The following is a 13,150-nucleotide window of genomic DNA, read 5'->3' on the forward strand; positions in this document are numbered from 1 at the left end:
TTTCCTTAGGCAGAGCTTTAAACATCCTGAGAGCTGGAGAGCTTTTCCGTAGGAAATGACCGAGTCCCTCTCCAGAGAGCGCGACAGGGACAAGGGAGAGTGCTTCAGAGGTCCTAGAAGTGGCGCAGGTGCTCAGGCAGGGCAGGCGTGGGAGGGAGGCCATGCAGGGCTGGCCTGTTCTCGCTCGTTAACTCTGGGTTATGAGAGCTGCACTGCCCAGCTGAGCACGGGCTGGGTCTGCTGACTCCTGACATCTAAGCCGAGCTTCTCTCTGAGAAAGGCCAGGCTCCATCTGTTTCCCAGATCAAATCAGATGACTGAACCCAGTTAAGAGATCGTCAGCTCCAGGGCCTTCCCGCAAGTGGGAGCACCTGCCTCTGCCTCCCCTGACCCCCAGCCCTCCCTTCCACCCATTTCAGTCTCGCCCAGGGTCTCTGTCCTCTTCCCTCCCCAGGTCTGGGATTTAGTCTTGTCCCCCTGGTGGCTCAGCTGGTAAAGAATCCGCCTACAACGCAGGAGACCCCAGTTTGATTGCTGGGTCGAGAAGATCCCCTGGATAAGGGATAGGCTAACCCACTCCAGTATTCTTGCCTGGAGAATCCCCATGGACAGAGGAGCCTGGTGGGCTGCAGTCCATGGTGTCGCAAAGAGTCAGACATAACTGAAGCAACTTAGCGCACAGCATCATGACCTCCAGCGTGCTGTAGCATGACCCATCTAATCACGCAGACACCAAGCTAGTCCTTTATATTAAGAAAAGCTTTATCAAAAATGTGTATGAAACAAAGCTGGAAGCATATGCCCGAGGGCTGCTTCCCAGCTGTGCACACCGAGCCAGATGTCCATGTGCAGTTCTATAAATGAACTGCATAGCCTGCACGCAGAGCCTGCTGGTGAGTTTCATTGTCTCCTGACTCTGCTGGTCAGGGCTTCCCACACTGGTGGGACTGGGTCCCTCTAGCCAGAGGTCATCCTCCACATCATAGTTCATGAAGGACCAGTTCTGGGAAAGGGTCTTTTCTCTAAAGTCATTGACCAAGTGGCTTGTGGCAACAGGAAAGGGGACTTCTTCAGGTCTGAGGGCCTTCCTGCCAGAGCCCACCTCGTCTACCAGCTCTCACATCCATATCCCAATTTTACTTTGTATTCGTTTCTCTCCTGGCCTGTTTCCCCCAAAATCCATGGTTTAAAAAAAAAAATCTCTGGAGAATTCAATGGTTGGCACCCTGCACCTTCATTGCAGAGGGCGAGGGTTCAGCCCTGGGTCAGAGAACTAAGATCCCACAAGCCACACGCAGCCAAAGAAGAGAAGTCCCCTCTGATGCTGATGTGAGCAGGCAGTGGGGTTCAGTTTGGGACCAAATACTGTCATTGGCCAAGAGTGTGGGGACAGGACCCTCAGGAGGCAAGCAGGGACATCTCTACATGATCTGGGGCCACACCGTTGCCCAGCACACCCTGGGCCCACTTGTGCAGGCGGCTGTAGAGTGGGAGGCCCTGGTTCTCACGGTACAGATAGACGCCGGTGATGGCGTTCCACTGTGGCCGCGGCTGTGTGCCTTCCACCGGGAACTTCGCCACCAGCTCCTCGTCATCCTTGTTGAGCGCCACAAAGCCGAAGAAGCGGCGCACGTTGTTGGCAGCCAGCACCCGCGAGTGCACCTCGGCCGTGCGCTGGAACAGCTGGTCCTCGTTGGCGCGGTACTGCGCCCAGTAGGCCTCCTGGCGGTAGCTGAGTGGTGAGCAGTACTGCTTGAGGCATTTGGTCAGGAACACCAGGATGGCCACCACGCCGATAAGCAGCCACCCGAAGAGCTGGCCAGAGAAGGGGCAGGGTTGAGGGCGGGCAGGGAACTGCCTGGACCCCCACCTGCCCTGGGAAGAAGTGGCGGGAGCTGGTCAGAGGGTGTGGGCTGGGTGGAACCAGACATAACCCCCTAAGAGCTGGCTCTGTCACTTCCCTGGCCTCAGATTGTGTTCCTCTAAGGGCAGCAGGTCCTTCTGACTGTGATTCCTCCACTTTGCCCTCACTCCCTGGAGCTCACAGCTTCTCTGTGTTTAGACTTAGCCTCTTGGAAATCACTCATGTGCTTGTCTCGTGTGGCTGTGCACCTATTGAGGACTAGGACAGTCAAGGTCATCTTTGTTTCCCCATTTAAGCGTGGACAGGGATCTGTGGGCATCAGACACATTTTATCTCTCTCTCTGCTATCTTCCGTCTCCTTTGGTGCTGTCTCTAGCCCTGCTTTTCTACTTGTGTTACTTATGTACCTTTAGAAAATCTATGCTCGGGTCTTCTCTGGCGGTCCAGTGGTTAAGACTCCACACTTCCATTGCACGGGTTCAATCTCTGGTCAGGGAACTAAAATCCCACATCATGTGCAGTGTGACCCCCCCAAAAAAGAAAACTGCTCTTTTCTGCCTGTTTCTCACACCCTGCTTCTTTTAAGTTAACACAAGCTGTTTTTCTGCTCCTGCCCAGCTCTCTGCCCTTGCCTCCTCTACCTGACCAACTCCGCTCCTTCAGAACTGAGCTGAGGCTGAGGCTAGGATTGTGGCGGCAGGTGCTACTTCCTGACCGGACACCCCTCCTGTCTCAAGGGACTCCTCTTCTGTCACCAATGCCTGAGGCTGACTCTGCTGGGCAATGGCTTTTCCTGGGATGGGAACAGGCTCGTCCCCTGAGCCAGCCATCCTCCACTACCAGCTCACGGCCAACAGCAAAAGTTTCGTAAAACGGCAGGGATTTGTGCTCAATCCGGCTGGAACAAAAGGCTTAATCTGTGACAGGTATCAGGCTCGGACTGAGCAAGAAGAAAATTCCTTTAATGTTTAAAACTCTCTTATTTGGGATGGCGTTGACCCTTGCCCCGCCAATCGCTAACCCGTGGATACCCAGCTCTGATGCCTGAGACTGATAATCTAGTGATTTTCTGGAGAGCTCAGCCCCGGAGGACTAAGTCCAGGGTTAACCCTGAGCTGTTACCTGCCCACTCACCATCAGGTAGGGGGGAAAAGAGGAGCTTCTCTTGGTACAGTCTTACCTGGGACTCGTACTTGAGTCTGCGGCTGACCTCCTCCCGGAAGACTGAGAGGTTGGCAGGGCCCTCCCCACATGGGAACCTGGCCAGGATTTCTGTGGCATGGGCTAGTGGGAAGCTCCTTTCTCCAACCGTGAGCGAATAGGGGTTCACGAACTCGCTGAGAGCGCAGACGTAGGCCTCACCACGCAGCAGGGAGATGACAGACCAGGTGACAGGGGCCACGGCCGCGCGGCCCACGATGGAGCTTAGGAGGAGGAAGTTGGGGGCAGCCGAGCAGTTCTTGGTCCTCCTGTACTGGCACTCAGCAACCAGGTTCCAGGTGTGGTTGTTGAGGATGACGCCAATGAGGAAGAGCGCCAGGGCGGGCACCCCAATGGCTGCCAGCCCATACAGGTAGTTCCGGGCTGGTGAGCAAGGGCAGTGGAAAGCCACCACGGTGAACAGCTCCTGGCTGCCCACCGTGCCTAGTGCTACCAGCCCGTTGAAAATCATCACATCCTTGCTCTTGAAGAAGAGTGACAGGAAGCGGAAGTTCTCTGCGATCAGGGCTGCCATGGTGGTGGGTCAGCCGGAGGACTGACGGCAAGGGTGGAGGCAGGAGGAGATCTAGGTGATGGCTCCAGGTGGGACTACGAGAGCTTGCAGGCTAGTGGGCACTGGAAGTCAGGGCACAGTCTTGCCATTTCATCCTCTGTAGTGGCCAGCCGGGTGCTTCCTGTGGGACAGTAGATGACAAATCAGTATTTGCCTCTGAAAATAGGGACCAAGGGGGCTCTTGTGAAATCAGGCTGGTGAGGAACGAAGGAGACTCGGGGAGCCCCAGGGCCTGGGTGGAAGGAGATTAGCCACTGTTCACTGAGCTCCTACTACCTGTCAGGTGTTTTGCATCCCTCATTGCCCATCATCACGGTCCTGCACTGAGCTGTGATAGCCCAGTGCATGGTTGAGAAGGTGGAGGCTTACCCCGGGTGATTGCCTGCCCGGCTCACACATGAGTGCGGAGCTGAGATTCAAGCTCAGGTCTGTCTGCCTCACACACTTAGGTTCTTGTCATCTCCATAAGCTTCCCTTGAGGTAGGGACTAGGAATGGCCCTGTGGCTTTGGGGAATGTGGGATATTGACTGGCTTTCCCTTTGGGATTCCAGGCACTGCTAATGTGCTAGGGGACCTAGGACAGTTTGGAGGGTGTGTCCTCGGGTGTCTAGCCCATGGGTATACAAGCTGGAGAGGGTGTCCGTGGATGAGGGACTTGGGCTTGACCCTGTGCTATGGGCTGGTGTGGAGGAAGGGGTCTCCAGTCAGTAGAGAGCCTGGTGCAGCCTCCTGGGAGTTCATAAGAGCCTTTTCATTTTGGAGACCACAGGCTCTGGACTGGTTTAGGGGATCCTGGCTCTCAACATACTTCATGACTTTTCTCTGGACTTCAGTGTCCTCATCTGTGAAAAGAGGATAAATCATTCGGCCCTTGCCCTCCTCTTAGGAATGCTGGAGGGAAAGAAAGGGAATAAACCGTGCCTGATAACTGTCATGTATGACACCCTCTATCTCACCCTGTCCAGTCCTGAAAGTGCCTCCCAGAGGTGAGGTTGATGGTGAGGGGGAAGGGGGTTAATTCTTCGTGGGGCAAAGATCAGGAAACTAAGACCTCTAGAGGATAAGCGCTTTGCTCAAAGCTATTCAAATATGGACGTGCTTGGCGTGACCTAAGGAGGCCTGGGAAGTGGACAACGGCGGGTCAAGCTAAGCAAGCCCTCTATTTTCCTGGTTTCCTACTGCCCCTGGTCTGTGCCCATCCACAAGAGCGCTGGCAAGCCTCCCCTTCCCCATCCGTTCCCCTTTCTTTGTCCAGCAGCCCTGTTCCACCCAGGTCCCCAGGCCTGGGGCCGCCCAGTCAGCCAGCAAAGAAGGCCTTGATGAAGCCTAAGGCTTGGCCATGCCCGAGAAACAGTGGGGCCTCCGAAGGCAGGCTGTCTGAGCCTGCTCTCGGCCTGGGTAGCAGCAGTGCTGGCAGCCTGCCCGGAAGTAGCCGTGGCCTCCAGCTTCAGCCCTGTTCTGCCCCAACTCCCTTCCCAGGCTCCGCCCACACAGGCAAGGGTGTGGCCCCTGTTCTTTCTATCCCGGGATGAAAAACAAAAGTCCTCAGGCCAGAGGCAGCTGGGGAGTGGAGACATGGGAGGTGGGGGGCGGGCAGCAGAGGTGGGGGAGTCCTGCCAGTATTTCCTTCTGTGCCTCCTTTCTGGACTACTGTCCCTCCTGGTTCCTGCCAAGACTGCCTGATGGGCTGGGGCAGAGCTGGGTGCCACGTGGGTTGCCAGGTGGAGAAGGAGAAAAGATCTGTCTTCCCTAACTCACTGTCTCCAGTGGTCGTGGAGCTCCACTCTAACTCCCTGGGAGACAAGAGTTTGCCATATTGCTGGGGATGATCCGGTTAAAGGCAGCCCCCTGCCCCCACCCGTCCTCTTGACTTAACAGCCTCTATTATGCTCCCCTGGGTTCAAAAATCACAACACTGGTGGGTGGTGTGCAGAGGAGAGAACACTGCCCCTGAGAATACTGCCCTTGGGCCCCAGGCCTGGGAGTGTCATATCCAGGCCTGGATGGGACCTGTCAGGAAACAGGTGCCTGGGGAGTGGGAGGAGGGGGCTCAGTGAGGGGCCTGGCTCCCTGGGAAAGTCCCTCCGGGTAGCCCCAGAGTGGCCCTGTGTGCTCCCCTTCCTTACCTGGGATCCGCTGCAGGCACCGGTAGCTTTGGCCTCCGAGGGACAGGGCTCTCCAAGTGGCGCAAAAACATCAGAGACCCTGGGTGAGGACCAGCCCATGCCCTCTCCCTCCCCTTTTGCTTCTTCTGTCCAGGAGAGACGGGCAGGGCCTGGGGCTGTTGGGGTCTTCCGAAAAGTTTAACGCCAGAAAAGGGGCTGAACCCCGCGGGATGGATGGCGTGCCAGCCAGTGGAAAAAGAGCCTCCAGGCAGGCGGGCGCCAGGCAGTGGGGGCGGGCGGAGGGCGGGTGGCGCGGGGAGAGGAGAGGAAGTGGAGGAGTCAGTTTTGCAGCGGCCCGCCTGCCTTCAGAGGCTCCGCACCAGTGGGACCAGTTTGGGAGCCAGGCAGGGGGCCCCCGGCCTTTCTGGTCTGGGCCTGTCCTCCAGGCTGGTTCCAGGAGCACTCCCTCTACTTGGTCCCCACTGACCGAAGCAGCCAGAACCGAGCCCCAGGCAGGATTAGGGGAGAGGAGCTACCAGACTGACGCTGACTCCTGGTGGGGTATGCAAAGCCAAAGGCCCCCTCCCCCATCCTGGTCCTCTCTGAGCAAGCCCTCCCCCTGCTGGTTCTTCTGTCCTCACTTCCACTCACTCCCCAGATGCTGCTTCAAATCTCAGGAGTGCTGATGAGAAAATTCTGGACTCCAGGGATTTTCTGAGGCCCTGTGGGGAGAGCTCTGACTGGTGGGTGGAAATTACGAGGAGGCAGATGAAGACCTTTGTAAGTTAGAGCTATCCAGCCTGTTCCAGAAAGTGGTCGTGAGATCCCTGTCTGTGGAAGTATACAAGCTGAGGCTGAAAAGTCATGGATCGGGAATGCTGAAGGGGAGAGCCCGGCCCAAAGACAGTGTAGATGACCCACCCTCCCGGATCAAGGGAAAGACCCCCGGATCCCTGTCCACTCTGCAGTCTTGGGGTTCTGTGACCTTAGAACTGCTGAGTGACCTGCTGGCCTCCCTCAGCTGGGCTTGCTCACGTGCAGGAATGAAGGGAAAAGGACCAACGTTCATTTTTTCACATCTTACCATGTCCCAGATACAGTTCCAGATTCTTCCTCAGAAGTTATCCTTTAGCCTCACTATAATCCTGAAAAGCAGGTCTTTTAAACATCCGTTTGACAGACAGACAACTGAGGGTCAGAGGGATTGACCCACAGGGATTGAATCCTCTGTGGGTCAGAGGATTGTGGGTCAAAGGACTTGCCACAGGTCCTACAGTCCCAGTATTTGAATGCAGGTTTGCCTGACCTAAAATTTTACTCTTTCCTTCACATTTCTTTAAAATTTCTTTTTTTAATTTATATTTTGGCTGTGGTGGGTCTTTGCTGCTGTGCACAGGCCTTTTCTAGTTGCGGCAAGTGGAGGCTACTCTTGGTTGCGGTGCTCGGGTTCCTTCATTGCAGTGGCTCCTCTTGTTACAGAGCACCGGCTCTAGGCGTGTGGACTTCCCTAGTTGCAGCGCACGGGCTCAGCAGTTGTGTTTCACGGGCTCTAGAGCGCAGGCTCAAGCAGCTGGGGCACATGGGCTTAGTTGCATGTGGGATCTTCCTGCACCAGGGATCCAACTGGCGTCCCTTGCATTGCAAGGCAGATTCTTAACCACTGATCCCTGGATCACCCTCCTTCACATTTGTACTTCCCAGTTACTCTGGGATGGCTTTTTTCCTCTGGACAACAACCCTACCCCCTCCGCCGCCCACTCCCAGCTGCTAACACACCCCTGGTTTACTCTGAATCTCCCCCTAGAGTAAGTCCCACCTCCTGGAGGAAGATTCCAGCCTACCTAGGCTTCCAGGTTTCTCCCTCTTCCCAAATAATTAAAGGGAGAGAGACTGGATCTCAAAAGTGGGAATAGAGGGAAGGATGCCTGAGGAAGAATGAAAATTATTAACCCAGTGTTGTAAGGCTCAAGATCAAAATGAATTCTTAGATATGTGGGACCTAGGCCCCCAAGATGCTTGGTGCAAGAAGCTCATCTTCTTGCCCTCTGCTTCCCCCTGAACAAAGGAAGCTCTAGTTCCTTACATCCCTTCCTTCTGTCCAGGAGAAGGCGAAACCCTCAGATTTGGAAATTGATACCCTTGTTATCCTCCAGGTACTGAGGATATGGCCTACCACAGGCCATGCATTTTATGTACCTCACCCATTTAAAGCTCACACAATCCCATGAGGTTGGTGCCTCATCTCCTTTGTACAGATGAGGAAACTGAGGCAAAGTGAAGCAACTGACCCAAGGGACACAGTTCGTAAGTGGTAGAGCCAGCATTTGACCCATTCTGTCTCACTCTTGCGTCTGGGTTATCTCCACCCTAGGTAGCTCCCCTCCCACCCCTCCACCCTCACCCCCACCTCAGGGCAGAGACTTTCAGCACTTCAGAACCCCCTCCCCAGGGGATGTGGTCTCTGAGAACATGGGAAGACATCAGCTTCCCTTTCTAAATGCTCTGGGGATGGTCTGATTTCCACCTGAGATCTGGATGTGAGGGACATATCAGGGCCATCTCCAAGGCCTCCCCATGGCATGTGCTATGGTCTGAATGTGCCCCCTGCTCAAATTCATATGTTGAATCTTAACCCCCAAAGGCGATGGGATTAAAGAGTGGGACCTTTGGGAGGTGCTCAAGGCACCTGGTGGTGCAGTGGTTAAGATTTTCTATTCCTAATGCAGGCGGCCTGTGTTTGATCCCTGGTCAGAAGACACGATCCCATATGCCACAGCTAAGATCCAGTGCAGCCAAACAAATAAATAAAATTTTTAAAAAGAGGCTCCAGAGAGCCCCCAGTCTCACCCACCACAGGAGGACACAGTGAGCTGGCCTCTATCAGAACATGACCATAGCAGTGCCATGATCTTGGACTTCCAGTCTCCAGAATAGTGAGAGAGGCCTCTGTCATTTAGAAGCTACTCAGTCTGCTGTATTTGTTAGAACAGTTCAAACAGACTAAGACAGGGGCCTTTCGTGCCCGTGCTAAGTGTGCAGTCCGCCTTGATGATGGTGAGTGAACTCTGTGATGGGCCATCCTGGCGTCTCCTGATGGGACCTAGCTTCTGATACCTTATCACCTGTGACCATAGGCGTGTCCCATCAGGTGGTGCTGTATCAGGTCCGTATGGCCCACTTTGGTCTGTTCAGCCTCACTCAGGAGACCAGCCAGAATCAGAGGATTCCTGCTTCATGAGCTGGCTAGACTTCCCTGAGCCTTGAGCATAAGGGAACTAAGATACTTAAGAAAAATCACAGATGAGTGAACGCTGGGGCAAGGTGTTCACAGGGCCTGAGAGGAGATAGTGAACCAGGGGTGAAGTGGCCTGGGAGGGGCTGGGCAGATGGCAGCTCGTCTCTCCCAAAGGTAGTTCTGAATCCCTCTGACTAATACTGCTCGTGGCCCGATAACTCCAGGACCTTCCAGGATAGTCCCATAGCTGGGGGACTGAGGTCCCCTTCCAACTCCAAATTTCCCGCCTCAAATGGGCAGGTGAGTGCCTGGGCATGTGGGTCTGCCCTGGAGCCTACAGCCAGCACCTGCAGCCTTCATTTCTTCATCCAGTTTGGGGGTCTGAGGAGCTGTGGGCTCACACCTCCATTCCCACCTCTCCACCTGGCTGCGGCTCACACTTTACTGAAGTAGGTGGCCACCTCCTTGCGTGAAGGCCGGGGCCCGCCCCCAGCCCAGCCGTTGCCCACCAGTGGCTCCTCCTGACCCAGCCGCAGGGGCGGCTTGCACTCATGCCAGCTCGTGAGCAGCCTGTTCATGGTGCCCTGATCGGTGATGCCACGCAGCTTCTCCCTCTCCTCATCTGCCCCTTCTGTGGCGGCAGGGGCAGCCGAGCCAGTGGGGCCGTCGGCCAGCGCCCCGTGGGCGTGACCCAGCTCCAGGTCGTGGTTCATGGCCTCGAAGAACTGCTGGATACAGACCTTGGCGAAGGCCTTGGCGTGCTCCGTGCACGTCTCATCAAAGAGCTTGCGTTCAATGTCGATGTAGTGAGACCAGTACTTGCTTTTAAGGAAGGCAGCCTGTGTGAAGCAGGGCCGCACAGAGCGCACGACAAATGCCAGCAGTGTGGTTAGCAGCACGAAGGACCAGCCCAGGGCCTGAGAAGAGAGAAGACAGAGTCAGCCGGGCACTGCCCTCCGGCCTCCCATGCCTGTCCAAGCCCCCAAACCACACTTTGTGTCAGGGCCTTGAGGGAAAAGAGCACTGACCACAAAGAGCAAATGACGGCACCTCACGGCCTCCACTTCCTCTTCTGCACAATGGGCATAGATATACCATCTCATGGGAATGAGACTGCATGAGTAAAATGCCCTGTATGTAGGCCTGGCTCTCAATACATAGGACTTAGCTGGGCAGACCTTGGAACTAGACTGCCTGGGTTTGCCTATTTGCACCACAGGCATATTCCAGAGATATGGTGGGATCTGCTCCAGGCTGTTACATTAAAGCAAACAGGGCAATAAAGTGAGTCACATTACATTTTTGGGTGCCCAGTACATATAAAATTTATGTTTACACTAACATAACATGTACAATATCATTGTGTATAAAAAACAATGTGTATAACTAAATTAAAAAATACTTTATTGCTGCAAAATGCTAGCCCTCATTTGAGCTTTCAATGAGCAGTAGTAGTAACATCAAAGATCAGTGATCACAGATCACCATAACAAATATAATAATGAAAAAGTTTAAAATATTATGAGAATTGGCAAAATGTGACCTAGAGACAAGAAGTAAGCAAAAGATGTTAGAAAAATGGCACCAACAGACTTTCTCAATGCAGGGTGGCCAGGAACCTTCAACTTGTGAAACATGCAGTATCTGTGAAGCCTGATAAAGTGATGTGCAATAAAACAAGGCACTCCTGTCCTTAAGAGTTGACTGGGAGCAAAGTGCCTGCCTTCTCTGTGCTTCAGTTTCTCCACCTACAAAATGGGACTGTTGATCATAACCATCCCATTGGGTTGTTCCGAGGACTGAAAATGACAACAAACTTAGCACAGTGCCTGGTACCTAGTTAGTGCTCAGTAACTGTTAGTCGCTATTATTAGGCCAACCAGCCCTCACTAACTATGCCTCTTCCTTCAGGAAGCCCTCCTTGACCATCCACAGTGACACTTCCTCCTCTGAGTCCTGTACCTCTCCTCTGGCTCCTGCTGCTGTCTGCCTTTCAGTCGCCAGCTCTCAGTCAGTACCTCCCGTGTGGGCTCTGAGCTGAGCCCTCAGGGGTCACAGAGACAAACTGCACAATTGCTCAAACTTGTGCTGAAGAGCACTGGGCACTTAGGTGCTGGTTCTATTCCTCCAGTAACTCACTGCGGTGAAGGCTGCTCCCCCAGTGTGAACTTCAGGGTCAACCCCAGCTGCACAGAGAAGCATTTGGCCAAATCAGGGTGAGCGAGGCAGGGCAAATGCTGTCAGTAGTGGGGGTCAGTGGGTTATGGTAGAGCAGCCCTGGGGCGGGGAAACTGCAGAGCATGTGCTGGATGAGGAAATGTGGGCCCTGCTGGGCTGAATCTCCTAAAGTTTTAGGCAAACCTGGAAATCTCATTTTTATGTGATAGTTTTCAAGTTTTAGATGATGTCAACTAATTCTAAAATTAAACTTTGAATTCAGCCCCCGAAGTCCAAATGACATACTATAGGCCAGGCAGTCTGCCCTCTGGGACCCCTTTTAGTCTATGAAGTAATTGTTTAAAGGTCAGGTGGAGGGTAAAGTGGATGATGGACAAGTGCTCACAGGAGAGGAGGCACAGGCAAGAAGGAAAACAGAGTTCAGATGGTACACTCGGAGTGTGAGGTTCACAGGGGCACCCGGGACAACGCAAGGCTGGAGGGGAGAGTTCAGGCTGGAGGGGAAGCCGGGGTGTCTGGATTCATTGCGGCAGAGCGTGCATGCTTCTGTAGTCTTGTCCCCTCCCCGACAGACCCCTGCCCAGGTCTCCCTGCCCACGCACAACAACTGCTGAGAAGTCCTGAGGGGCTCAGATGAGTGACGGGCCAGAGGCGCAGAGAACGTGGAAGCAGGGCTGGAGGACCAGAGCTCCAGAATTCTCTGTCAGCGGGCCCTCCAGCCCTGCCTTTGGGGCACATCCCAACAGTCCATCCCCTCACTCAAGCCTCCTTCCCCTGAGCAGGGAATGCCATCTGGGGGCATTTGCCAGGGAAATGTACCCAAATGGCCCAGTCACCCACCGGCCTCACCACTGCCCGGGCCTGGAAGAGGAAAAGGGATGCAAATTCCCCCAGGTTTCCAAACTGGAGCTCAGGAAGGAGGACATGGGGCTGACTGAGCGGTTGGGTCCACTCAGGGGAACCTCAGGACAAGGCACAGGCCTCTTTCTCCAGGTGGCACTGACCTGAGGAAAGACACCTGCCTCTGCCTTCAGAAGCCCTGGCCTCCTTTGGGAAAATATGTCCCCGCCCCAGGGAGCTGCGTCTGAGTGGGCAGACCCAGCCCTGGCTGGGGGGGCCCCCATCTATTGGGGAAACATGAGCGCGCCCTGAGGAAGCTCCACTTCAAGAGCGGGGAAGGAATACTTTTCGAGGGACCCTGGAAGGGGAGCCCCAGCCCAAGGCCATCCGGCCCCTCACCTGCGAGATGCAGCGCAGGTAACGTACGGCCACCTCGCGGGCCAGCAGCCAGTCGCCGTCATAGATCTCAGGGCAGGGTACCCGGGCCAGCAGGCGGGCGAGCTCGGGTGGGGGCAGGCCAGGCACCAGGCTGCCATTGCCCAGCAGGCTCACGGGCACCGCCGTGCAGAAGGCACAGAGGAAGCACTTGCCGTCGAGCAGCGTGACGGCCACCCAGACGACGGGCGCGATGAGGGCGCGCTGGGCCATGGAGCAGAACATGTAGCGCAGCACGGCAGGGTCCTTGGCCCGGCGGCCCGGCGGCCGCTTCCACTCTTCGGCCAGCATGGACACGTTGTTGTTCATGACCAGGCCGAGCAGGAAGAGCACCAGGGGTGGCGCCAGCAGGATGCCGGCGCTGTAGGCAGCGTTGTAGCCCGGCAGGCAGGGGCAGTTGAAGTCGAAGGCGGAGTACATCTGGGCGCTGGCCAGGGCCATGATACCGCAGATGCCATTCATGAAGGACTCCTGGTTGGACTGCAGGAACTGGAAGATCATCCGGAACTTGTCCATGGTGACCCCACGGGGACTGCTGGCCTCCTCCCACCTCACCGCAGCCTCAGGATGGCCCCTGAGGCCCACTCTACCCAGCCAGCGCCCACCTCATGGCTGAGACAGGCAGAGCTCCGGGCAGAGCTTTGAACCTTTCTTTGAACCTTCCAAGTCAGGTGCTGGCCGGGAGGGTGCAGCTTGACCAATCCCATGGGTGCAGCAG

The 13,150-nt window shown here is 55.3% G+C and overlaps 2 protein-coding genes across 2 annotated transcripts; both read right to left on the reverse strand.

Annotated features, from left to right (window-relative positions):
* Nucleotides 1–744: 744 nt before the first annotated feature.
* On the reverse strand, nt 745–6,038 carry CALHM2 (calcium homeostasis modulator family member 2). Its single transcript, XM_065920102.1, has 3 exons — nt 5,766–6,038; nt 3,045–3,759; nt 745–1,815 (listed from the first exon to the last, which is right to left on the reverse strand). Exons 2-3 carry the CDS (start codon nt 3,597–3,599, stop codon nt 1,399–1,401), a joined length of 972 nt encoding a protein of 323 aa, XP_065776174.1. The 5' UTR covers nt 3,600–3,759; nt 5,766–6,038; the 3' UTR covers nt 745–1,398.
* Nucleotides 6,039–9,413: 3,375 nt separating this feature from the next.
* On the reverse strand, nt 9,414–12,948 carry CALHM1 (calcium homeostasis modulator 1). The gene is made up of 2 exons (XM_065920103.1): nt 12,397–12,948; nt 9,414–9,896 (listed from the first exon to the last, which is right to left on the reverse strand). The coding sequence occupies exons 1-2, from the start codon at nt 12,946–12,948 to the stop codon at nt 9,414–9,416; spliced, it is 1,035 nt and encodes a 344-aa protein (XP_065776175.1).
* Between the last annotated feature and the right edge of the window lie 202 nt (nt 12,949–13,150).

This window comes from Muntiacus reevesi, chromosome 2, assembly GCF_963930625.1.
Source record: "Muntiacus reevesi chromosome 2, mMunRee1.1, whole genome shotgun sequence".
Taxonomy (NCBI): domain Eukaryota; kingdom Metazoa; phylum Chordata; class Mammalia; order Artiodactyla; family Cervidae; genus Muntiacus; species Muntiacus reevesi.